Raw genomic sequence first — 27507 nt, forward strand, 5'->3', positions numbered from 1 at the left:
TAAGACATTTTATGTCTTTCCCCAAGGAGAAGCCAACATGTGTCCATGCCTATTATTCACCACACACTGTACTGGGGTGTTTACTTACATTATTGCGTTTCTAGTAATTCACCATTACTTTATTTTTTTTAATTTTTACTATTTTTTTAATCTTTTGGCCACGCTGTGGCATGTGGGATCTTAGTTCCCTGACCAGGGATCGAACCCGTGCCCCCTGCATTGGAAGCGCAGAGTCTTAACCACTGGACTGCCAGGGAAGTCCCTGTCATTATTTTAACAATTACCGAGTACCTGTTATATGTCAAACCCTGTGCTAGGCAATGACGATAAAAGGCAAAGAGGGAGAAGAGCAGAAAACTGCTCTTCAACAGTTATAGTATAATAGGGAGAAGACAGGGCTAAACCAACAACTGCCACTTAGTGTGATAAGTGCAATGATAGAGGTAAGCACATGGAAATCTTGGAAGACAGAAAGGGAAGCTTTAATTCAAAATGGGTAGGAAAGACGATGATAGTAAGAAGGAAACAAGTATTTGTTGTTTCTCTGAAATGAAAATTTAACTGAGTGCCAAGAGGAGCCTAAGGAGCCATGACTAAATGTGATGTGCTATCCTGGATGGGATCCTGGATCAGGAAAAGGACATTAGGGAACAACTGAACAAATATGAATAAAATATGGATTTTAGTTAATAATAATGTATTCCTATTGGTTCATTAATTGTGACAAATGTACCATACTAAGGTAAGATGTTAGTAATAGGGGAAATTGGGTGACGAGAACTGTCTGTACTATCTGTGCAATAATTCTGTAATTTCAAACCTATTCTAAAATAAAAAGTTAAAAAATTTTTTTAAACTGGCATTTCATATTATTGTTAGATCTGGCAACTTTAACACTTTTACTGCTGAATAATAATTAAACACAAAATATGAAAAAAATTACCCTAGGTTGATAGTTTAAGGAATTTGAGTTATGTATGATTTCTCCTATTTGATCCAAGCACTTTTTTTATATAAACCGTTCTTTTGTTTTCTTTTTAGGCAAACCTCAAGTGAGTATACTTCAGTGTGGAGAGGCTTTGCCTCTAAGTGCCACAGTCTATCACCAGTTGCAACCAATTTCAGAAGCTATAAAAGAACTGTCTCCTCTCTCTCTGTCTCTCTTTCACACATGAACCATCAATAGAATTAATCTTAATTTGATGTGCACATCTCAAGAGATTTAAAAAAATTAGTTTATGAGAAAATCAGCAAGGTTAAGGGCCTGCAAGTAATCACTTGCCTAGGGTGACTGCTAATTTATACTGTCTGAATGGAAACAGTGCTGATTATTTTACTCTCTGTGTTGGTCCTCTGGGGAAGAACAACCTGTGTGTTGTAGAACTTAAGAGTCTGGAATAGAAATAGAACTGTATATTATAACAGTTTTATCTGAAAGTGAACTTAGAACTAAGATCTCTTATTAAAAAAAAATGATGAGGCTTTTAAAAAAGAGTGAATTTTATAGACTGTCATTTTCTAGATAGATGACGACCAAATATATTTTGCACAGCTTTGTTCGTTTTACAAAACTAGGAAAATAATTATTTTTGCTTAATACTTACATACTGATAATATGCTAGGACTTGTAAAGAAAATAAACCTATTCTCAAATGGCAATAAAAATTATGTATCAGAGGTTACATGGGTTCCCTTATCTTAACTCTTCATTTCTACTCTAAGTGGCAAGCTTCTAAAACTAATAGGTATTTGTGCCGCTAAAGATTTACATACGTCATAAATCTTACTTTGCAAACATGTGTAGAGCATTTACTATGGGCAAAAAATTATGCTGAAGAGTTCTGGTGTATCCAGAGATAATGATTCCTACGCTGTTTCTATTTTTAAAGAAGGTTTTGTCCTTTTGGAGGGGAGGGGAATCAGACGTTAATTTAGGCTTTGTTTATTTATATCTCAGTGTCCTTGGTCTCCTGCAAAAACACAAGGCCAAAACTTGTTTAAAAAAAAGATAATACTTTCAAGGATTTGGGTTCTAAAGCAGGACCATGGGTTCTTTAAGAGATCTGTTCACACAGAGGGGCTAGGTCTGTTAAAGGAGCTAAAATAGAGGTTCGTTTTGTTTTTAAATTGCACTCTGTTCTCGTGGAGAGCTCTGTGCGGTCCCGGCCGGTGCCCCTGGAAGGCCGGGCTGCCCGCGTCAGTCGGACTCCAAGGACCAGAGGCCGCAGGAAGAGCCCGCTCGGACAGGCGGAAGAGGCAGGTGGGTCCGGGCACCGCCGCTTCAGACGGCCTGCCCGGGCCTCAGAGACCTCAGGCTGCCGTCGACGCGGGCCGCGGCCCCAACCAAGACCCTGAAGCTCGAATGCCAGCTGGGCGTACAGCCACGTCGCTCGTCGCCTCCCTTCTGGGCTGGGCGAGTGTCGGGCCGACAGCGCCTTTTCCGCGGCCGGGAAGCGCGGTTCCAGGAGAAAGGCCGCGAGGGCGGGGCTTCGGGCGGTGCGGGCTTCCTCCTTACTTCGCGGTCAGCCAGGGCGAGGAAAGGCCGCGTTGCGCCAGCGCAGAGAGCCACATGGCGCGACCCAGCAGGGCCTCCGCGTTGGCGGACACCGAAGAAGCAGTGTAGTGCGAGAAGCCTACAGCTCACACTGGGGAAAGATGGGTCAACTAACGAATGTTTCACCACAACCTACACGCCTAAGAGGGAATTTGAGAGCGCATGGGGGAGGGGCGGAAAGAGCAGGCGGCTCGCCGGGAGCATGCTCTGTACAGAGAGCCGTAAGTGGAGAGCCAGGCATGCGCAATGAGCTCAGGGTGGGTTGGCAGTGGGGAGGGGCTGGCGTGAGCGGGCTGATGTGTTTATCCGGTTTTCTGGGTGGGCGGTCAAAGCGCACGCGTAAGGGTGAAAGGCGGTGGAGCTGGGTAGTGGAATGCGCATGCGCAGAGCGAGCCGGTAGCTCTGGGAGGGCGTGGAGGGGGCTCTTAGAGGAGAAGCAGGGGAAAAGGGAAGCGAAGGGAAAGCAAAGGGCGGGGGGGAGGGGTGAGAGTGTGGTCTGCGCATGCGTGCGAGCGCTAGCGACGACGGCGGCGGGGGAGTCTCGGGGATGACAGTGGCTTTGCCCGTTGGGGTAACGGTCGTCGTCGCCGGCAGGGTCTGAGGCGCCGCACAGCCCGCGGGATACATTAAGGCCGCAGCAGCCCTGGCCCTACCAAGCTAGAGTGGCGCGTGGAGTCGGGGTGAGGGCGGCGAGGCACGGGGGGAGGGGCCTGCGGCGGGGCCTTGCTGTGTGCGCTGGGCGGCGGCGGGGCCTGGCGGTGTGAGCGCTCGCCTCAGCCTCTGCCGCGGCCGGGTGGGCGCCGTGGGCGGCGGCGACCGTCGTGCTTGGCGGAGGAGGCGTCCGTGTGTGCCGCGCGGAGAAGATGGCCGGGCAGTGAGGGGGCGGCGCTTGCGCCTGGTGACCTCCGAGTAAGCGACTGAGGAGCTAGGGCCGCCGCTGCGGCCCGGCCGGGCCTGCTCCCCGCCCTCTCCCGCCGCCGCCGCCGCCGGCCCGCACACTTCCTCCCCGGCCCTCCCCTCTCGGGCGGGGGCCTCTCCTGTCCGCTTCGCCATCTCAGGGAACTGCCGGGCTGTAATCGCCGGGGCGGAGAGCCAGGCGTGTCCGATATGGAGAGAGCGGCGGCGGCCTCCGCCAGCCGCAGCAGCCACGTTCGCCGCCGCCGCGGCTCGGTGCACTAGATCGACGAATCCGACGACCTCACCGCAGTCCTTGCCGTCGCCGCTGCCTCCGCGCCGGGCGCTGTGATGGAGTAAGGGCCCTGCAGCCCGTGAGAAGCGTGCCCGCCCCTGGACCGGGCCGGGGCCTGCTCCCGTGACCGCCCAGCTCGACCACAGGAGGTGCCTTCGCGTCCCGAGATGCAGCTCGAGCGCAGGCCGCCCGCCGAGCCGCGGGGCTAGACTGAGCGCCGAAGCCGCCGCGTTCTGCGCCCCGCGGCCGCTCGGGACAAACTCGAACGCTGGTTTCTCTTTTTTTTTTTTTTCCCCTTGGTCTGCAAATCTCAGGGACGGAGGAGGGGCGCCAAGGCCCCATGTGTGGGAGGACTGCTACGGCTCTACAAACTTGTACGGATTTTGGTTACAACTTTGGCCAGTGGTTCTCCCCCGATTTCCTCCGAATTGTTGCAAATTCGCCATTGTTCCCTGGCTGCTTACAAAGTTGGATCCGGAATTTCTCTTCAACCGAGAGCCAACAGTGTCGAAGTGTCTGCAATGAACCCCGTGAATGCTACTGCTCTCTACATTTCCGCGAGCCGCCTAGTGCTCAACTACGACCCCGGAGACCCCAAGGCGTTTACAGAGATTAACAGGCTCTTGCCTTACTTCCGACAGTCCCTCTCGTGCTGCGTTTGCGGTGAGACGCTTTTTATTGTTCCCCTTTCAGTGCTTGTTTTAAAAAAAACTCAGGGCGATGGTAGCAGAAACCGTTTGACGGCGGGGTAGTTTGTATTAAACTTTTATTATTTGTGCGGTAGTTTGCGGTCTTTAGTTTTGAAACTCGGCAGAGGACTTTTTTCCGGCATTTCAGAAAGACAGAACCCTTCCAAACCGCTCTGTACAGCGGCCTCAATGTTCAAAACTGTTAAATTCGCCTTGGGTCATTTCTGGTGTTTTTTTTTTTTTTTAAAGAGGTGAAATATGCATCTGTGTTGTTGTCCTTTTTTTTTTTTTTTTAAAGCTTTTGATACCAAAGCTGACTTAATACCTACCTTGTTTAAACGTGGTTAAACCTGGTTAAAACACCTACATGTGGCGTGTTTGCATTTCCCCAAACGTGTTGTGTGTGGGTGGTGGTATAGCCGGTGAAGTCGCTGCAGAACTTTTTCCCCCGGGTTCTTCTAATGCTTTGACAGTTTGACGATAAACAGTGAGCCAGGGCTGACTGATGGTTCAGTGCATTTTAGCTGGTGGGATTTTTTACAGGATTACGTTTTTTGGTGGTTTTACTATATTGTGGCCTGGTAGAGGGTTATTTTGGGTGTTTTTGTTCAAGAGGTATTACTTTGTGCTGGGCAGGATATTTTCAAGTTATTTTTGAGAGATGAAGATATGCTAAATTGTCTAATCCGTGACTCAAAAGTGATGATAATTTGTGATTATTATCTCAGTGATTAATTGTATGCGTATAATAATAATTTATTTTTGAAAAAACTTAGACTGAAAACGTTAACATACAGGAAAGGGTAACTGGCAAAACCAAAACAGTAATACTCCACTTCATATTCTTACTTCGCCAAAACTTTGGAGGTTTTGTTGATCCACTTACTTGTTTAGTCAGAATTTGAGAAATTCAGGCATTTCAGCTTTATCTTAAGAGAAATTTTGCGACTGTAGTGGCTGAAGGGAGAAATGGTATTCATTTGAGATTCATTCAGCATTTTCCGTATAGCTCTGGGGCAAAGCCCTGAGGGGTACAGAAGAGGTGAAGAGTGTTTTTTTTGCACATCGTGCTCTTAATCTCATAAACATTTAAGTAACTCTTACAAGCTATTAAGTGCTACACTGACTGGTAACTGACACTTAACACCTTTATAGAGAAGCAGTTGCCCTGGTAAATCACTTAATTGCCCTGGGCCTCAGTTTCTTAACATGTAAAATGAGAGCTTTGGGCTAGATTCAAAGTTTTCCGCTTACATTTTACAAATATAGTATAAGAATTTGCTTAGTTTCAGCGAACTCCGCCACCCCACTCTCACTTTTTTTTTTTTAATGGAGTGCTTTTTTTTAATTTATGTCTTCATACTTTTGATAGTTTGTGGAATGAGGAGATGGGGCTACTGTAACTTCTTTCAACACAAACCTTTCTTTTGGTGGGGGAATTGCTACTGTGGTGATGTAGAGGGCATAGACCAGCCCATCCTGGCCTGCTAGAACTGCAGTAGAGAGTGATGTCATTATCCAGGTAACACTTGAAGATCTGGTAGGTCTCCTTTTTACATGGTGGATGGGACTTAGCTCTCAAAGAGGGAAATGGTAGTTTTGCAGATGCTTGGAATTTTAAGTTATCAGTAGCTTCAGGACAGTTGTGGTCTAATTGAACATTTTCCAAGAATCTAACCTGCATTTTAAAAACTGGTATTAAAGATAAAGCTACATTAGAAAGTCCAACTGTAGCTTTTTTTTTTTTTTTTTTTAAATCAGTCTTGACAACTCAAAGGAATTTTTGTGACATTGGGGCTTTTAATTATTCCTTCTTGTTCAAGCTTCTCTTCCCCACCATCCTATGCAAAAGATTTATGGGTTCTACTTCTCCCTTATAATTGAGTAGCTGGCATAAAATTTCAGCAATATGGATGTAGGTTCAGTTTTTTTCCCTCATCTCTTTGGACATAAGTCTGTGGTTATGAAGAGATGGGGGAAAAAAACCCAGTTATTTGAATTCAGATCCAATAGTTTTCATCTTTGTGTCAGATACTGTCCTGGACTCTTTTTCCTAGCTGGAAAGCATAAACTCCTTCCAGTTAATAGGGCATGTGCAGTCTTATTTCATTAGGATAATAGATATGTAAAAGTTGTTTTAATTCTATCTTGGCGCTGTAAATAGGGAGTTTGTTTCAACAGGTCCTCCAGTGTCTGACCCAAACCTCCCCTTTCAGCTTTGTATTTAACTGCCCTCTTAATTTCTAATAATTTCTCAGCTTCAGTCAGTTTGATATTTTTGTCTTTTTGAACATACATGCCTTATGTCTTCCTTCTCTTTTCCCCACCTTTGCTCTTTGAAGTTCCTTCTGCCTAAAATATATTCTTTCTGCGTATGGTCTAACTCATCAACTCCCTCCCTCCCTCAGTGAATTCTTTGTTCTGTCACAGGTGCTTTTAACTCTTTCAAATTATTCTATCTTAGGGACAATACTATTTTTTTGTACATTTCTGTGTTCCTTCTGCCTCATTCTCTCCTGTTCAGTGAATAGCATGTAGGTGTTTATGACAGACTCAGAGAAAGAAAGTGAGAGGAGGTGAGGGAGGGAAAAAGGGTCTATGAACTTTGCAGTTAGGTACAAATCTTAACTTTTCTACTTTCTGTCTAGGCAAGTTACTTTAACTTTTTGCCTAAATTTCTTGTATCCACAAAAGGGGATAATATCTTCTTTAAGTTTGTTTTTCCAAATTTGTGTTATATGTGAGTTTATTTTTAAGTGGGAAAAACCTTTTGAACCCATGAGAACAAGTCTGTGGACTTTGTGCCACCCTTGCGCAGAGATGGAGAAAGGTAGGGGGAAGTGAGAGAAGAGATTGAACTGTCCGGTCATATATTGTCAAAGCTAGATTATTCACTGGAACTACAGGTTTTGTTATCATTGTTCTTTGAAATGTTAATTAGCTGATTATCACTGCTTGTTTTTCAGTTGCTTTGTATGTTTAAACTTTCTGAAGTTTCTGGTGAATGGGATAGCAATGCTCCAGAGAGTTATTGTACTTTCTAGGCCACAGAAACAGTGACCAAGACAGTATTACTGTGGGTACTATTTCTGTGTCAGTTCTTTCCCCTTGTTCTTAACGTTGGACTTGCTTTATCATTTATCACGAAGTATGTAGAATGAATTTTCTTTTGATGGCATGAAACTCAATAAATTCTGCCCTAGGGATTTTAAGTTTTTTATTAAGCTTTTATATCCTCAAATGACATAACAAGTTTGATATGTAGAATCAAATACTGTTAGAACTGGAAGGACATGTTAAGTGGAAAAATAGTATTCTCTGAGATATTTGGAGTCCTGTAAATTAATCATGGTCAAATCTCAGGGACATGAATATTTCCCTGGTTTTTTTTTTTTTTTTTTCTTTTTTTTTTGTGGTACGCGGGCCTCTCACTGTTGCGGTCTCTCCCGTTGCGGAGCACAGGCTCCGGACACGCAGGCTCGGTGGCCATGGCTCACGGGCCCAGCCGCTCCGCGGCATGTGGGATCTTCCCGGACCGGGGCTAACCCGTGTCCCCTGCATCGGCAGGCGGACTCTCAACCACTGCGCCACCAGGGAAGCCCCTCCCTGATGTTTTAAATTCTAGAAACAAAGTGGTTTTGGCTTTTACTGAAGAGTTGTGGAACTTTTGGATATCCAGTTTCTTATTTATAAAATAGGAAAGAGCTGGAGAATAGTGTTTCCCACTGACCTAAGCTGACCAAGTTTTTGTTTTGAATGTTAAGGACTTAAAAAAGCAAATCCTGTCATCTTTTCTTACTACTGCTACTCTCACGTTCCACTACAAGGTACGTGGTTCCCTGAGGGTGAGAGTCTTGCTGGTCTTGTTCACTGTTGTAGCCCTGCACTTGACAGTTCCTGGCTGAAAAAGCATTGTTGAATGGACGAAGCTGCCGATAAAAAGAGCAAGGTTCAAAGTAGGAAGGATGTGCTCTCAGAATAAAGTATATGCCTTAAAATTAAATAGATTTAGCTTTATGAAAGACTACTTTCATTTTCCTTATTTTTCTCATTTTGGCATTGTTTGTGGGCCCACTTTGGAATTAGTGCAGTAGATTATCTCAAGAATCTCTTCCAGTTCTGGAGTTCTGATTCTTTTAGCAGAAATACTTTGTTTTTGACTGAGCAAACAATTTATAAATAGCAAGAATCTTCTAAAATGAAATTTGAACATTTAGCGTGATTTATTTTAAACCACATACCTTTTAGAGGCTAAATTAAAAGGCCATTTGTTTAATCGTACGTTAAGCGTTATACTAATGTTTTACATTTATATTCTCAAGTGTGAGTTCATTTGATACTTAAGATTTTATTTTTCTTGTACTTAAAATCACTATAATTAAATTTTTTATTGTAGTAAGCATATAATGGAAAATTTACCATCTTAACCATTTTTAAGTGTACAGTTCAGTAGTGTTGAGTATATTTACATTATTGTGAAACAGGTTTCCAGAACTTTTTTTTTTTTTTTCTTTTCTTTTGTGGTACACGGGCCTCTCACTGTTGTGCCTTCTCCCGTTGCGGAGCGCAGGCTCCGGACACGCAGGCTCAGTGGCCGTGGCTCACGGGCCCAGCCGCTCCGTGGCATGTGGGATCCTCCTGGACCGGGGCACGAACCCGTGTCCCCTGCATCGGCAGGCGGACTCTCAACTACTGCGCCACCAGGGAAGCCCCTCCAGAACTTTTTGATCTTGTAAATCTGAAACTCTGTACCCAACAAGCAACCACCATTTTCTTCCTTCCCCCCAACCCCTTGTAACCACCATTCTGTTTTCTGTCTCTCTGAATTTGACTATTGTAGATTCCTCATATAAGTAGAATCATGCAATACTTGTCTTTGTTGACTAGCTTATTTCAGCATAATGTTTTAAAGGTTCATCCGTGTTGTAGCATGAGACAGGATTTCTTTCCTATTTAAGGCTGAATAATATTCTATTGTATGTATACACTATGCTTAGTTTATTCATTCATCCAACGTTGGACATTTGAGTTGCTTCCACCTCTTGGCTGTTGTGAATAGTGTTAAGAACATGGGTGTGTAAACACTCTTTGAGACCCTGCTTTCAGTTCTTTTGAATATATACCCAGAAGTAGGATTGCAGGAATGTGTGGTATTTCTATTTTTATTGTTTGAGGAACTCCATACTGTTTTCCATAGTGGTTGCACCGTTTTACAATCCTACCAGCAGAACAAGGTTTCCAGTTAGTTTTTCCATATCTTTGCCAACACTTGTGTTTCCTCTTTCGGTTTTTGTTATTGGGGTGTGTGTGTGTTTGTTTGTTTTTTGGATAGTAGCCATCCTAATGGGTGTGACATGATATCTCATTGTGGTTTTGATTTTAATTTCTCTAATGATTAGTGATGTTGGTGATCTTTGCATATGCTTTTTTTTTACATATTTATTGGAGTATAATTGCTTTACAATGGTGTGTTATAACATTTTGAATTATGGTTTTCTCAGGGTATGTGCCCAGTAGTGGGATTGCTGGGTCATATAGTAGTTCTATTTGTAGTTTTTTAAGGAACCTCCATACTGTTCTCCATAGTGACTGTACCAATTCACATTCCCACCAACAGTGCAAGAGTGTTCCCTTTTCTCCACACCCTCTCCAGCATTTATTGTTTCTAGATTTTTTGATGATGGCCATTCTGACTGGTGTGAGGTGATACCTCATTGTAGTTTTGATTTGCATTTCTCTAATGATTAATGATGTTGAGCATTCTTTCATGTGTTTGTTGGCAGTCTGTATATCTTCTTTGGAGAAATGTCTATTTAGGTCTTCTGCCCATTTTTGGATTGGGTTGTTTGTTTTTCTGTTATTGAGCTGCATGAGCTGCTTGTAAATTTTGGAGATTAATCCTTTGTCAGTTGCTTCATTTGCAAATATTTTCTCCCATTCTGAGGGTTGTCTTTTGGCCTTGTTTATGGTTTCCTTTGCTGTGCAAAAGCTTTGAAGTTTCATTAGGTCCCATTTGTTTATTTTCGTTTTTATTTCCATTTCTCTAGGAGGTGGGTCAAAAAGGATCTTGCTATGATTTATGTCATAGAGTGTTGTGCCTATGTTTTCCTCTAAGAGTTTGATAGTTTCTGGCCTTACACTTAGGTCTTTAATCCATTTTGAGCTTATTTTTGTGTATGGTGTTAGGGAGTGATCTAATCTCATACTTTTACATGTATCTGTCCAGTTTTCCCAGCACCACTTATTGAACAGGCTGTCCTTTCTCCACTGTACATTCCTGCCTCCTTTATCAAAGATAAGGTGACCATATGTGCATGGGTTTATCTCTGGGCTTTCTATCCTGTTCCATTGATCTATCTTTCTGTTTTTGTGCCAGTACCATACTGTCTTGATTACTGTAGCTTTGTAGTATAGTCTGAAGTCAGGGAGCCTGATTCCTCCAGCTCCGTTATTCGTTCTCAGGATTGCTTTGGCTATTCGGGGTCTTCTGTGTTTCCATACAAATTGTGAAATTTTTTGTTCTAGTTCTGTGAAAAATACCAGGGGTAGTTTGATAGGGATTGCATTGAATCTGTAGATTGCTTTGGGTAGTAGAGTCATTTTCACAATGTTGATTCTTCCAATCCAAGAACATGGTATATCTCTCCATCTATTTGTATCATCCTTAATTTCTTTCATCAGTGTCTTATAATTTTCTGCATACAGGTTTTTTGTCTCCTTAGGTAGGTTTATTCCTAGATATTTTATTCTTTTTGTTGCAGTGGTAAATGGGAGTGTTTTCTTGATTTCACTTTCAGATTTTCATCATTAAAGTTTAGGAATGCCAGAGATTTCTGTGCATTAGTTTTGTATCCTGCTACTTTACCAAATTCATTGATTAGCTCTAGTAGTTTTCTGGTAGCATCTTTAGGATTCTCTATGTAGAGTATCATGTCACCTGCAAACAGTGACAGCTTTACTTCTTCTTTTCTGATTTGGATTCCTTTTATTTCCTTTTCTTCTCTGATTGCTGTGGCTAAAACTTCCAAAACTATGTTGAATAAGAGTGGTGAGAGTGGGCAACCTTGTCTTGTTCCTGATCTTAGTGGAAATGCTTTCAGTTTTTCACCATTGAGGACGATGTTGGCTGTGGGTTTGTCATATATGGCCTTCATTATGTTGAGGAAAGTTCCTTCTATGCCTACTTTCTGTAGGGTTTTTATCATAAATGGGTGTTGAATTTTGTTGAAAGCTTTCTCTGCATCTATTGAGATGACCATGTGGTTTTTCTCCTTCAGTTTGTTAATGTGGTGTATCACATTGATTGATTTGCGTATATTGAAGAATCCTTGCATTCCTGGAATAAACCTCACTTGATCATGGTGTATGATCCTTTTAATGTGCTGTTGCATTCTGTTTGCTAGTATTTTGTTGAGGATTTTTGCATCTATGTTCATCAGTGCTATTGGTGTGTAGTTTTCTTTCTTTGTGACATCCTTGTCTGATTTTGGTATCAGGGTGATGGTGGCCTCGTCGAATGAGTTTCAGAGTGTTCCTCCCTCTGCTATATTTTGGAAGAATTTGAGAAGGATAGGTGTCAGCTCTTCTCTAAATGTTTGATAGAATTCCCCTGTGAAGCCATCTGGTCCTGGGCTTTTTGTTTGTTGGAAGATTTTTAATCACAGTTTCCATTTCAGTGCTTGTGATTGGTCTGTTCATATTTTCTATTTCTTCCTGATTCAGTCTTGGCAGGTTGTGCATTTCTAAGAATTTGTCCATTTCTTCCAGGTTGTCCATTTTATTGGCATGGAGTTGCTTGTAGTAATCTCTCATGATCTTTTGTATTTCTGCAGTGTCAGTTGTTACTTCTCTTTTTTCATTTCTAATTCTATTGATTTGAGTCTTCTCCCTTTATTTCTTGGTGAGTCTGGCTAATGGTTTATCAATTTTGTATATCTTCTCAAAGAACCAGCTTCTAATTTTATTGACCTTTGCTATCGTTTCCTTCATTTCTTTTTCATTTATTTCTGATCTGATCTTTATGATTTCTTTCCTTATGCTGACTTTGGGGTTTTTTTTTGTTCTTCTCTCTCTAATTGCTTTAGGTGCAATGTTAGGTTGTTTATTCGAGATGTTTCCTGTTTCTTAAGGTAGGATTGTATTGTTATAAACTTCCCTCTTAGAACTGCTTTTGCTGCATCCCATAGGTTTTGGGTCATTGTGTCTCCATTGTCATTTGTTTCTAGGTATTTTTTGATTTTCTCTTTGATTTCTTCAGTGATCACTTCGTTATTAAGTAGTGTATTGTTTAGCCTCCATGTGTTTGTATTTTTTACAGATCTTTTCCTGTAATTGATATCTAGGCTCATAGCATTGTGATCGGAAAAGATACTTGATACAATTTCAATTTTCTTAAATTTACCAAGGCTTGATTTGTGACCAAAGATATGATGTATCCTGGAGAATGTTCCATGAGCACTTGAGAAAACTGTGTATTCTGTTGTTTTTGGATGGAATGTCCTATAAATATCAAGTCCATCTTTTTTAATGTATCATTTAAAGCGTGTGTTTCCTTATATATTTTCATTTTGGATGATCTGTTCATTGGTGAAAGTGGGGTGTTAAAGTCCCCTACTATGAAAGTGTTACTGTCGATTTCCCCTTTTGTGGCTGCTAGTATTTGCCTTATGTATTGAGGTGCTCCTATGTTGCGTGCATAAATGTTTACAATTCTTATATCTTCTTCTTGGATTGACCCCTTGATCATTATGTAGTGTCCTTCTTTGTCTCTTGTAATAGTCTTTATTTTAAAGTATATTTTGTCTGATACGAAAATTGCTACTCCAGCTTTCTTTTGGTTTCCATTTGCATGGAATATCTTTTCCATCCCCTTACTTTCAGTCTGTATGTGTCTCTAGGTCTCAAGTGGGTCTCTTGTAGACAGCATATATATGTGTGTGTGTGTGTGTGTGTGTGTGTGTGTGTGTCTTGTTTTTGTATCCATTCAGCCAGTCTGTGTCTTTTGTTGGGAGCATTTAACCCATTTACATTTAAGGTAATTATCGATATGTATGTTCCTATTTGCATTTTTTTAATTGTTTTGGGTTTGTTATTATAGGTATTTTTCTTCTCTTGTGTTTCTTGCCTAGAGAAGGTCCTTTAGCATTTGTTGTAAAGCTGGTTTGGTGGTGCTGAACTCTCTCAGCTTTTGCTTGTCTCTGAAGGTTTTAATTTCTCCATCAAATCTGAATGAGATCCTTGCTGGGTAGAGTAATCTTGGTTGTAGGTTTTTCTCCTTCATCACTTTAAATATGTCCTGCCAGTCCCTTCTGGCTTGCAGAGTTTCTGCTGAAAGATCAGCTGTTAACCTTATGGGGATTCCCTTGTGTGTTATTTGTTGTTTTTCCCTTGCTGCTTTTAATATGTTTTCTTTGTATTTAATTTTTGACAGTTTGATGAGTATGTGTCTTGGCATGTTTCTCCTTGGATTTATCCTGTATGGGACTCTCTGTGATTCCTGGACTTGATTAACTATTTCCTTTCCCATATTAGGGAAGTTTTCAACTATAATCTCTGCAAATATTTTCTCAGTCCCTTTCTTTTTTCTTTTTCTTCTGGAACCCCTATAATTTGAATGTTGGTGCGTTTAATGTCCCAGAGGTCTCTGAGACTGTCCTCAGTTCTTTTCATTCTTTTTTCTTTATTCTGCTCTGCAGTAGTTACTTCCACTATTTTATCTTCCAGGTCACTTATCCGTTCTTCTGTCTCAGTTATTCTGCTATTGATCCCTTCTACAGAATTTTTAATTTCATTTATTGTGTTGTTCATCATTGCTTGTTTCATCTTTAGTTCTTCTAGGTCCTTGTTAAATGTTTCTTGCATTTTCTTTATTCTATTTCCAAGATTTTGGATCATCTTTACTATCATTCTGAATTCTTTTTCAGGTACTACCTATTTCCTCTTCATTTGTTAGGTCTGGTGGGTTTTTATCTTGCTCCTTCATCTGCTGTGTGTATTTCTGTCTTCTCATTTTGCTTATCTTACTGTGTTTGGGGTCTCCTTTTTGCAGGCTGTAGGTTCGTAGTTCCTGTTCTGTTTGGTGTCTGTCCCCAGTGGCTAAAGTTGGTTCAGTGGGTTATGTAGGCTTCCTGGTGGAGGGGACTAGTGCCTGTGTTCTGGTGGATGAGGCTGGATCTTGTCTTTCTGGTGGGTAGGTCCACGTCTGGTGGTGTGTTTTGGGGTGTCTGTGGACTTATTATGATTTTAGGCAGCCTCTCTGCTAATGGGTGGGGTTGTGTTCCTGTCTTGCTAGTTGTTTGGCATAGGGTGTCCAGCACTGCAGCTTGCTGGTCGTTGAGTGAAGCTGGGTGTTGAGATGGAGGTCTCTGGGAGATTTTTGCCGTTTGATATTACACGGAGCTGGGAGGTCTCTTGTGGACCAGTGTCCTGAAGTTGGCTGTCCCACCTCAGAGGCACAGCCCTGACTCCTGGCTGCAGCACCAAGAGCCTTTCATCCACAGGGCTCAGAATAAAAGGGAGAAAAAGTAGAAAGAAAGAAAGGAAGAGGATAAAATAAAATAAAATTAAGTAAGGTAAAATAAAGTTATTAAAGTAAAAAAATAATTGTTAAGAAAAATTTTTTTAAAAATAAAACAAACAAAACGGACAGATAGAACCCTAGGACAAATGTTGAAAGCAAAGCTATACAGATAAAATCTCATACAGAAGCATACACATACCCACTCACAAAAAGAGGAAAAGGGGAAAAAATAATAAATCTTACTCTCAAAGTCCACCTCCTCAATTTGGGATGATTCGTTGTTTATTCAGGTATTCCACAGATGCAGGGTACATCAAGTTGATTGTGTAGATTTAATCTGCTGCTCCTGAGGCTGCTGGGAGAGATTTCCCTTTCTCTTCTTTGTTCGCACAGCTCCCGGGGTTCAGCTTTGGATTTGGCCCCGCCTCTGCGTGTAGGTCATGGGAGGGCGTCTGTTCTTCGTTCAGACAGGACGGGGTTAAAGGAGCAGCTGATTCGAGGGCTCTGGCTCACTCTGGTGGTGGGGAGGGAAGGGTACGGAGTGCGGGCCGGGTCTGCGGCCGCCGGCGTGACGTTGCACCAGCCCGAGGCGCGTCGTGCGTTCTCCCGGGCAAGTTGTCCCTGGATCCCGGGACCCTGGCAGTGGTGGGCTGCACAGGCTCCCCGGACGGGAGGTGTGGAGAGTGACCTGTGCTCGCACACAGGCTTCTTGGTGGCGGCAGCAGCAGCCTTAGCGTCTCATGCTCGTCTTTGGGGTCCGCGCTCTTAGCCGCGCCTCGTGCCCGTCTCTGGAGCTCCTTTAAGCAGCGCTCTTAATCCCCTCTCCTCTCACCTCTCGCACCAGGAAACAAAGAGGAAAGAAAAAGTCTCTTACCTCTTCGGCAGGTCCAGACTTTTTCTTGGGACTCCCTTCCGGCTAGGGGTGGTGCACTAACCCCTTCAGGCTGTGTTCAGGCCGCCAGTCCTCTCCCTGTGCTCCGACCCACAGCCCGAGCCTCAGCTCCCAGAGCAGACAAGCTTTTCGGGCTGGTGAGTGCTGGTCAGCACCGATCCTTTGTGTGGGAATCTCTCCGCATTGTCCTCCGCACCCCTGTTGCTGCGCTCTCCTCCGCGGCTCTGAAGCTCTCCCCCTCCGCCACCCGCAGTCTCCGCCCGCGAAGGGGCTTCTAGTGTGTGGAAACCTTTCCTCCTTCATGGCTCCCTGTTACTGGTGCAGGTCCCGTCCCTATTCTTTTGTCTCTGTTTATTCTTTTTTCTTTTGCCCTACCCAGGTACGTGGGGAGTTTCTTGCATTTTGGGAGGTCTGAGGTCTTCTGCCAGCGTTCAGTAGGTGTTCTGTAGGAGTTGTTGCACGTGTAGATGTATTTCTGATGTATCTGTGGGGAAGAAGGTGATCTCCGTGTCTTACTCTTCTGCCATCTTCCCCCTCTGTCCTGCATATGCTTCTTGGCTGTTTGTATATCATCTTTGGAGAATCACTATCATTTTTTTATCTTGAAAAAAATTTTGTTTTTTGCTCACAAAATCTTTATTAATCACTGTGTTGTTCTCAGTGCTGGAATAAAAAGATGAATTAAGACACATGGCCCCTACCCATATGTTGCTCAGTGTTATGGGGAAGACATAAGTAAACCAGCAATTATTGTGTGTTAGAGGCACTTATGTTATTACCAACATTGATGTAATATTAACTTACTCGTAAGTTTGTCACATGTGTAAAAATTTCAGAAATTAACAGTAAGTGAGATTTTCCCCCCAGTAACTCATTTTTGAATAACTGTTTGGGTCAAAGTTTGGGCAACCCTCACTGGGGTTAAAGCAGTTTGGTTTACCAGTTTTTTCTTGGGACTTAAGTTTACCTGTTCTCTCTGATCTGGGAAGAATTCTTTAGGGAACATTTATCTAGTAGGTTGGTTAAGGAAGAACAATATTTAGTACTGTGTTCTGGCAGCTACTTTTTTTATGTCAGATATATTAATTTAACTGTTGGTTTCTTTTCCTAAGAAAAATCTCCTTTTCACAATTTGGTGAAAAGCTAGGTGCTTGAGCTAGGCCAGGAGGAATGGTAAAAAGTGAACATTTTCAGCAAGACTTGAGGGAGAGAACATTGGCTTGTTTAGGCTGCAGAAAATCAAGTTTATCTCTAATGAAGAGAGTCCATTCTTGCCCTATAGTGGTAACTCGGGGCCTTTTTACAGGGAACCTTGATGCCAGGCTAAGGAATTTGACATTTACCTCATAGACCTGTTCTTTTTCAAAGTGTGCTCTATAGCCCACCTAAATCAAACCTAAAGGGATTGTTAAAATTCAGATTCCCAATTATCATATCAGGCTGATTGAATTGGAATCTCTGTGGGCAGGGCCTTGTAATGTGCATTTTATGCCCCCCCCGCTCCCCTCCCCCCCGTCCTGATACGGGTAGGGGAATTTGCAAATCCCTGTTGTGTTTGAGAAATATTTTAAGTAGGAGAGTGATGTTATATATAGATTTTGTATTTAAAAAGGTTAGTTTTGGGATAGAATATAGGATTGATTATTGGAGTGTGGTGAAACCCAGTTAGGAAGGATATCAGATGTATCCATATTATAGAGGCCGGAATAGTGGTGGTAGTGAAAAGGAAACAACATAAGATAACGCAAAAGGAAAATTTTGTCCTCTTTATGGTTATCATAACAGCTTAATTTTTTGGTATACTGTATTACAATTTGTCTTTGGTTAGGCGTATTTCACTGTGAATAGATTAAATATTTTCTATCCTTAAATTTATATACATGTCTAGTACAGTGCTTTCACAGGGTATATACTTGACAGAAAGTACTGAATTGTATGGAAGATCCGATAAAACCTGGCTTATCAGGTGCTTGGGAGAGGATTCAGTTAAGAGAGGAAATAGACCGGATCTAGTGTGGGCCTGAGGAGAATGAAGAGAAGGATGAGACAGTGTTTAGTAATTTGATGGTGCCTGGGAGTTGGGATTAGTGAGGAAATGTTATTAGAAAATATGTTTAGGAAAGGCTAAAATCTAAAAACTTTAATTTTGTGCCCCTTCCTGGAAACCTTGATTTTAAAATCATAGGATATACTGTTTGATATAGTAAAACAAACAACATATTTTTTGAGTCTTGGGGTTGTGGTTTTCATTCTTTCAAATTAATTTGAACATTTAGTCCTCCTCCTGTGTTTGCACTCCTTGTTTTCATTGCGTTGATAGCATACTATCACTAATTGGTTAATGCCTTATTGTATTAGCTTCTCAGTTGACACCTTCCCTCAGAGTCCACCTGGCTACATTTTAATGTATGATTTAATCTGTTTTTGTGAGGTCTGATTAAATTTTATCTTTTAATTTAAAAGGTGGTATTTCAGAATCTTTAATTTATATTTTTCTCTTTGTCCATCACCTTTGACTTTTTTTCTTAACTGTTTAGTTTCTGTTATTGGCTTTCCTCTTTTAAAGATTTCTTTTTGTTGTTCCCATGTTAGGAAATTAATTCAGATAATTTTTTTCACCTTAATTAGTGTATGTCTGACCATTTTCCTCATCTTTTCCTTTTTCTGACTCCTGAATATTTTAACAGAATTATTCTAGTTCATTGCCTTTCTGTTCAGAAATGTTGAATCTTTGCAGATTTGGAATATCTGCCTATCTCAACCTGTATTTAATCTAGTTTTATAGCCAGCATATATTTTGTGTTTTGAATTTAGTTTGTCTTATCAATTAGCATTTGTCTATTTTTATTGTTACAATCCACAAAAAATGTGCACTTAAAATGTTGTCTGGCGTCAAATTTGGAAATAACTTAGGCTTTCTGGCAAAGTCAAGTAGTTTTAAAATTCTTTTTGCAACAATTAAAGGCATACCTAGGGACTTCCCTGGTGGTCCAGTGGTTAAGACTCCTGCACTTCCATTGCAGGGTGTGTGGGTTCGATCCCTGGTTGGGGAACTAAGATCCTGCATGTGCAGGTGCGTGGTCCGGGGTATAGCTTTTGACCTCCTCTCAATCGTGCTAAATGCCATTCCCTTGAAGTTTAAATCTCTGTCTGCTGTTCTGAAATTTGGGACTCTGGCCATATATAATATGGGATTCTAGGGTTAGAAAGGAGCATTCCAATTCAGGTATCTTTGTGTTGGATTTCTGAATCCCCTCTACAGTTAATCAGTTGGTTGTCCAGCTTGTGAGTGAATTTATTCAGGATGTGACATACGATATGACTGACATATTCTATCCACCAGAAGCTGTGAGCTGTTTCAGGGATCCTTTTATAGCGTCATTGAGCTTGCCAGCTCAATTTTTACATATGTTTTACAAGGAAGGTATTACTAGGTTATTCTTCATGATGAGAATTTATAAAGCTTTAGACAGAAAGCACCATAAATCATACAGTCATTTTTTCACATCAGATAACTGTTTCTGTAATATTCTTGAAAGTTCACCTAAGCCTTTTCCTGAATACCTCTGGGGTAGGGAGCTAAATTTTACTCTGCAAAATAGCCCTATCTATTTTTAACTGTAGAATTCTAATGTCGTTGGGATCTTGAATTATTTTATGAAACCTTACCTGTATAAGAATCAGCGTTGCTTTATCTTGTTTGTAGTCAGAATAGTTATTGGTTCACAGTGTTTATGGTCAGTTAAAACATTTTCATAAGTTGGTTGATGGTGTTGTTTAGATCTTCTGTGTCATTACTGATTTTCTATTGTCATGTTTTGAGAGATGTTGAAATCTCTAACTGTAATTATAGATTTATCAGTTTCTCTTTGGAATTTCTGTCACTTTTTGCTTCATGTATTTTGAAGTTCTGTTTTTAGGTGCATAAAATAATTCTGAACATATGGAATATAGTGAGAATGTATAATGTAATAGTCACATAGTTAATTTTTACTGTTCTGCTGTAATCCTGTAGAAGTTTTGTTGCTCTTTGGTTTTTCTTCTCTGCGTGGGTCATATTTTCCTACTTTTTTGCATACCGAGTTAATTTTGATTGGATGCTAGATATTGTGAATGGTACCTTGTTGGTAAAATTTTAACCTTGTGGGTGGGTATTTTTGTACTATAAATATTCTTGAGCTTTGTTCTTGGAATTTGGTTAAGTTACTTGCAGATAGTTTGATCCTTGATCCTTTCAAGGCTTGTTTTTAAGGTTTTTTTTAGGTGGAACCAGAGCAGCCTTTAGGGGCTAATTTTTCTGCATTACTTGAGGCAAGAACCTTTTGACTACTCTATCCGATGCCTCGTGAATTATGAGGTTTCGCACACTAGGTGGTGGGAATAGGAATTGTTCTGCTGCCTTTGAGTTATAGGGATTGTTTTTTTTTGTTCCTTTCTGGGGATTCTTTCTCCATCCTGGGGTAATTTCCTTATAAACATGTGCTGATCATTCAGTACTCAGCTGAAGATTTGAAAGAGACCATCTATAAATACGGTGTTCTTTCTCTGTGCAGCTCTGTCATCTCTAGTACTCTGCCCTGAGAAGTCCAGCTGCCTTGTCTTCGCGACTCTGTCTTCTCAACTCCGGGAGACTACTGGGCTTTATCTTGGTTCTCCCTCCTTGTGCTGTGGCCTGAAGATTGTCTCCAGACAGCAAGCTGGGGCAATTGTAGGGCTTAGCTCATTTGTTCCTCCATGCACGGATCACTGTTGTGTGGTGTCTGTTGCCCAGTATTTCTGAAAACCATTGTTTTGTCCAGTTTTTGTTTCAGTTGGGAGAGTAAGTCTCCCAACTGAAACAAAAATGAAACAAAATGTAATTATTCCATTTTGTCTGGAAGCAGAATCAGATTATATTCTAAACCTACACTGTCCTATATAGCAGCCACTTAGCTGTTGTGACAATTTTAAAAAGTTCTTTAGTTATACTGAGCTACTTCTTAAGTGCTCAGTAGCCACATGTGGGTAATAGCTACCTTAGTATAGATGTAAAAGATTTCCATCATTGCATAAAAAAGTTCTACTGGACAGTGCTATAACAACTAAAGAACTTAGATGTTCCTGAAACCAGTGGGAGCATTGAAAGATGCCTTCAGTGTTTGCATCTGAGGTTTTGATTTTAAAACATTGAGCTGGATAGGGTTATGAACAGATCACTGGAGCTCACCACTATAGAGTTGAAAAACAACTCCCCCAAATCAGTGTTAGTGAATTGGGTTCAAGAAGGTGTTCCATAGTGTTCATGTAGTAAAAGGTTTCCGTTATTTAAAAAACAGAAGATAATTTAACTATTTTTCTTCCTCTAAAGTGAGGCAATTTGAGATGTCAAATGACTACTGGACCAAATCACGTGCCATACCAGTTAATAATTCTGCCAAATCCTTTCTGCCGTGAGGGTTTTAAGTTGTTTTAATACTCAGTCACGTATTTTATTAATTCTTAGTCGTATTGTTTTAGTTTTCTCAATTCTTCATATATCCATTCAATGGATCATTGGTTGGGGACAAGAAACATTAAGAAAATTAGGTTGCTATTGAAATACTAGGTAATGAGGAACATAAAAATACTAATGATTCCAAATATCTGGTTCATGATTATTATTATCCTTCTGTGTAAATTGTCTTTGTTCTCTTAATATTCTCCATATCAACAAGGTGTAGGTAATTATCCAAAAAGCAATGTTAGCAGGAGAATACATAGTGATATACAGTATGGCCTTTTATTTTTAGAGAATAAAGACTAACTACACTTGCTGTGTGTTATTTGAAGTGTTTGCAAATACCAGTCTAAAGCCACCCTTAGTTTATCATTTAGTAACAGAACACTAAAAATTTTTTTTTGTAAAAGATACAAGAATTACAGATAACCAAGTAACATTTACAGCTTTGTCCTTGCATAATATATTCAATTTTCGCCTATGTTTTTAACATTCATGAGTTTATAAACAAGAGAGGTCATTTAAAAATAGATATATTGCCAAAATGCATTTATTACATTATTTAAATAAAGCAAGATGTAGCCCTTGTTAGTAGGAAATCAAAATTTCTTTGTTTTATTAAAATGAACTTTATAGTATAATCTTTGATAATATGTTTATTTTAAAAATTTCTTGAAATCTTTTAATCACATTTCTTACTTAACTGATTAGAAAAATGTCCCAGTTTGGGCTTCCCTGGTGGCGCAGTGGTTGAGAGTCTGCCTGCCGATGCAGGGGACACGGGTTTGTGCCCTGGTCCAGGAAGATCCCACATGCCGCGGAGCGGCTAGGCCGTGAGCCATGGCCATTGAGCCTGCGCGTCCGGAGCCTGTGCTCCGCAACGGGAGAGGCCACAACAGTGAGAGGCCCGCGTACCGCAAAAAAAAAAAGTCCCAGTTCATCAAGGCAAAAAAGGTTAAAGTATCTTTAATCCCAGTTGTGGATCAGAATTTGTTGGGAAGCTTTTTAAAAATACACATTCCTGGGCAGTATCTGCAGTTATTGAGTCAGTCTGAAGCAGGCCATCTAGGTGATTCTAATACTAATCCATGTATAACAGTAGTGCTGTCTTTGAATACTCCTTATGTGAGGTTTATAGGTGTACTTAAACGAAAAAACATGTGCCAATAAATTTAAGTAATGCTGTGTTAAGCAAGTTTCTTGACATTGGTAGTTTTTAGTTTTAAGACACTAATGTAAATTTGGGGATGACTCTCCAGGAGGGTATTAAAGCAAACCTGTTAATGCATTCTGGTACAGTGGAACACCAGTTTGGGAAATTTGGAACTAGCTTAATATTGATTTATTCAATTAACGTTTGTTGTTCAGCTGAGAATCGATTTAATTGTGCCTAATTGACTAGCCTGTTTTATCGTATTGGTAATAATTTAACGAGAGACCATCATGGCTTTGCTAAAATATGAAAATAACAGAATATTACAGAAGTGCTCTGTAACCACAAAACACTCTACAAAATCTCCCCTGCATAATTATTAAGATAAATGGTGTCTGGCATTCTCTTTTAATTCTTACTAGAACGTGAAATGAGGCATGACTTGAGTTTATGAATGTGTTGTGGTTTATATATCATCCATTTAATAATGTACGGTCAGTGTTTGGTTTTTTAGTTATAATAGTACTTGACTGGTGAAGCTTACTTACTTTGTATAAACTGTCGATACATCCAAGAGTATCAGGAAGTATTTTTCATAGTTGTAGGTTGACCAAAGATATAAAAGTTAAACTCTGAAATTTAACCATTCAGATGTGCAGTAAACAGCTTGGCTTGAGTAACGTTCATACTTTTAAAATTGCGATATTTAACAGTCGATTTCCATTTTTCATTTTTCTGCAGACTGGCTGTAATCCTTTTCCCAAACTGGAAACATGGATTTTGTCTTTTTTTTTCACCGCCCACTCCCCTGGTATACATGTTTAGCTATCACTGGTCTCTCAGTATAGTAGTGCTTAGTTATTTAAAGTGATGCAATGAACTTTAAAATAATTACCGGGTCACGTGTTCAAAATACCTCTCTGTGTCACCATTTTTAGTGACCAGAGCATATATATTATAATATTCCCTTATTTTAAATTAAAATGCACATTTTCCTGTCATACTGCGAAATTATTTGTGCTAGATATTTTAAAGAAAAGTTTACAGGTTTGTGGAATCCAGATGATCAGGGGCTAATAGTGGTTTAGAACATAGCTGCTTGAATATTTAATTAGAGAACTAATAATTTCCTTGAAACTTTAGTTTGTTGTTTGGACCTGTTGATTTTTTTGAGGCATGTATTTGCTTTTTGGTTTACTACTAAAATAAATTGTGTTAAAGTTTAAAGGAACATATTCTAAAGTGCTGCTTAGTCAAAAATTTAAAAAGAACAGACCTGGGTTAGGAAGCTCTGCCAAGAGGAAAACAGTGCTGTCTTCTTAAGAGGGTTCTCTAATTTCAAATTCATTTCTCTTTGATTTGAGCTTATTCTTTTTTTTTTGAATTTTTTATACAGCAGTTTTTTATTAGTTATATATTTTATGCATATTAGTGTGTATATGTCAAACCCAATGAGTAGCATTCATACTCACGAATTTCGCCTAATGAAAAGATTTTTAAGAGGCTTAGACTTCAACATATGTCTGCAAAAAAGTATATTGGGCACAGGTTTTGTAAAACTAAAAACAAGCTTTAAAAAGGACAGTTTAAATTGTCTAAAACAGTTGATTCATCTGTGCCCATTTGCTAAGTGATACATAAGATCTTTTTATGGTATTGTCATTTTTGTTCTTAGCTGAATCCAGATTATTATTTCCATGTGTTTATGTATCTAGGAGATTTCTTACTATTGTTTCAAGACATACTTTACATCTTTAATTTTGAGGTGTAATTTTGGCGCTGTAATTCAGTGATGTAAAAAAGGTCCAAGTATCCTTTGTTAAATGCACAGTGCTTGGCATATAGCAGGGCCTCAGAAGTTACTCGCTGAAGTGATTGAGGAAAGAGGAATATTTTCTTAAATGAAGATAGCCTAAACAATTCTTCATTTGGAAAAGTTGGAAAATGGGGATATTTAGATCAATGGATTGGATTATGGAAGGATTATTGTTCAGGCCCTATGTCAGACTTTTGACATCAGTAGAAGTATATTCTCCCAGTCTTTATATGTGCCTTGATAATGCTGTTACAGATTGATTGAATCTAAGCTGAATGGATATGACTCGGAGTCAGCATAGTTACTCTCACACCACAGGAAGAATAAGGTGTATGTATATATTGGGGTTGATCAGCATCAGTTTAATGCTGCTACTATTAATGCTTTCTAAAGTGATATCACTTATGAAAACCAACTGTACCTATTTTAATTATTTTATACTTAATATTATATATATAACGCCCATTTAATATATACATATATATATACATATATATGTATATATACATATATATATATACAGTCTTTAGCTAAGATTTCTCATGCTGTAAATTCGTAGACTGACATGCAGGCTGAGGTTTTTTTTGTTGGGCTTTCTTTACAGAGGAGGTAGTACAGTGCTTTATAGCATATATGTTCATTTAAAACATTTAAGATTGACTTTAAAAATTGAGCTTGGTGTGTAGAGAATCCAGGCAGGACTCTTGTAGCTCCAATTTCTATGCAGTAAAGATTTCCTGACCCTCACAAAACTATTATTGGTCATCCATTCTCCCCTTCGTTTCACTCTTCCTGACCCACTCACTATTCGTTACTGCCAGTACCTGTTCTTCTGTCTCCTTCCCCCAAAAGGTTTTACATCTTGTGGTTAATATGTTGATTTCTGTTATGGTCCAATTTCAGTGATCATTCTTTTTGATGAGTGAAAAGAAGCTAAAATTGTCTCAGTGGATGCCATGGACTTAGTAGCGGAAGTAGGGATGCTGCTGGTTAAGTAGAAAGAATACTAGATTGGGAATCAATAGACTAAGCTACTATTTCTCATTGCTAGTAACTAGCTATGTAATCTTATGAAAGGCCATCTTGGTTAAAATGAGGCCATGGGACAAGTTTATTTCCAAGGTCACTCCCAACTCTAGTGTGCTTTGTATGATTCATTCATTGTACATTTATTAGGTGCTGGCTTATGTGCCAACACTGGTTTAAGGATACAGAGATAAATAAGTTTCCGGCCTTGAGTGAGACCCAGTGAATGGTGACAATATAATGTGATAAGTGCTATAATAGGAGAATGTGCAAAGTGCTTTTTGAACAAACTGAGGGCTAGGAATTAAGGAAGGCTTCCTCTCCGAGGTCATATTTGAGTCAATTCTTAAAGAGTAAGTAGTTTAGTGAATTCCCTGGTGGCACAGTGGTTTAAGAATCTGCCTGCCAATGCAGGGGACACGGGTTCAAGCCCTGGTCCGGGAAGATCCCACATGCAGCGGAGCCACTAAGCCCGTGCACCACAACTACTGAGCCTGTGCTCTAGAGCCCAGGAGCCACAACTACTGAGCCTGCGTGCCCCAACTACTGAAGCCCGCGAGCCTAGAGCCCGTGCTCCACAACAAGAGAAGCCACTGCAGTGAGAAGCCCGCATACCGCAATGAAGAGTAGCCCCCGTGCACTGCAACTAAAGCCCACGTGCAGCAACGAAGAACCAACGCAGGGAAAAAAAAAAAAAAAGTTTACCATGCAAGGAAGGAAGAAGGACATTCTAGGAAGAGCAAATCACAGAGGAATGAGTAAGCAAGCATTGCTTGTTTTGGAATGGCCAGGTGAGAATGGAGTATGGAGTTTGTGGAGAAAGCTTAATGTTACAAAATTTTGGGGGGAGGGTGGGTGTGGGCTAGATTCTGAAAGGCCGCATATGTCATTCCGAAGACTTGTGTCTTAGGGACTTCCTTGGTGGTCCAGCGGTTAATACTCTGTGCTCCCAGTGCAGGGGGCCTGGGTTCCATCCCTGGTCAGGGAACTAGATCCCGCATGCCACAACTTAAAAAAAAAAGAACCCACACGCTGCAATGAAGATCCTGCACGCAGCAACTAAGACCTAGCGCAGCCAAATGAATAACTAAATAAATAAATATTTAAAACAAAAAACAAAACAAACGAAAGCATTTGGGTTTTAAAGGCTGCTTGAAGGTTGAAGGTATTTTTTGTTTTTTGGTTTGTTTGGACAGTTTTTAGTTGTACCTTTAGGAAGGGTTTTGAAAAGAAGAAAGATCATCAGACTTGAGAATATTTAAATATGTTAAGTCGGTAAGTTTGAAATTATGAAAATATACAGGGAAGTGGAAACATGCAAGCTTTCATTGGATTTTATTTTGAAAGTTTTATCGAAAATTTCAGTATACAAGATAGAACTCTAATATATTGATAATACTTATCACCTAAACAGTTAATGGTATTCAAATGCAAGACTTCTGATACATTGTAGATCTTGCCATAAAATCTTAGCATCATCAAATTTTAGAGCTAGAAAGAACTTAGATATTTAGTCACTTTATAGCTTTAAGGAATGGAGGGCTAGTCTTTTTTTTTTTTTTTGCGGTACGCGGGCCTCTCACTGTTGTGGCCTCTCCGGTTGCGGAGCACAGGCTCCGGACGCACAGGCTCAGTGGCCATGGCTCACGGGCCCAGCCGCTCTGCGGCATATGGGATCTTCCTGGACCAGGGCATGAACCCATGTCCCCTGCATCAGCAGGTGGACTCTCAACCACTGTGCCACCAGGGAAGCCCAAGGGCTAGTCATTTTTAAAGGTACATCATCATTATTACAATTTTTTTTTACTCATATTCATCAGATTTGGACAGTTACAATTACTAATTGTAGTGGATGCTATGTATACACTACCCAAATCCCCACTTCAGGACTGAAGGACTTCATTTTCTTAGTTAGTGGGAGTGTTGCTGGGGTTGTCAGACTTCCCTGGGATTTGCTGTTGGCTGAAGGGAGCCACTCACCCAAGCTCACATCCCCTTCCTTGGAGTAGCCTGCATTCAAAGACCTGGCTCCCATGTCCCACCATAGGACAACCTTGAAGAGCCCTCCCAGCTTCAGAGCTCCCTGTGGGGTCATCTGAGGCCTTCGTTGTGATACATCCCAGCCTAATTTGTTCTTCTGCCCCTTCCTTCCTCACCTGATAAACTTTCAGCACACTGACCTCTCTCCCAAGA

The 27507-nt window shown here is 40.6% G+C and overlaps 1 protein-coding gene across 1 annotated transcript in view; it reads left to right on the top strand.

Moving 5' to 3' along the window:
- The first annotated feature begins 3550 nt into the window (after positions 1-3550).
- MSL2 (MSL complex subunit 2) overlaps positions 3551-27507 on the top strand; it is a 36307-nt gene continuing 12350 nt past the window's right edge. Inside the window, exon 1 of the mRNA XM_029214925.1 lies at positions 3551-4406. Within this exon, the coding sequence (XP_029070758.1) occupies positions 4265-4406 (142 nt within the window). The 5' untranslated portion in view covers positions 3551-4264. The remainder of the gene's footprint in view (positions 4407-27507) is intronic.

The sequence above is a fragment of the Monodon monoceros genome, unplaced genomic scaffold, assembly GCF_005190385.1.
Source record: "Monodon monoceros isolate NGI ecotype Baffin Bay Population unplaced genomic scaffold, NGI_Narwhal_1 Super_Scaffold_11, whole genome shotgun sequence".
NCBI lineage: Eukaryota > Metazoa > Chordata > Mammalia > Artiodactyla > Monodontidae > Monodon > Monodon monoceros.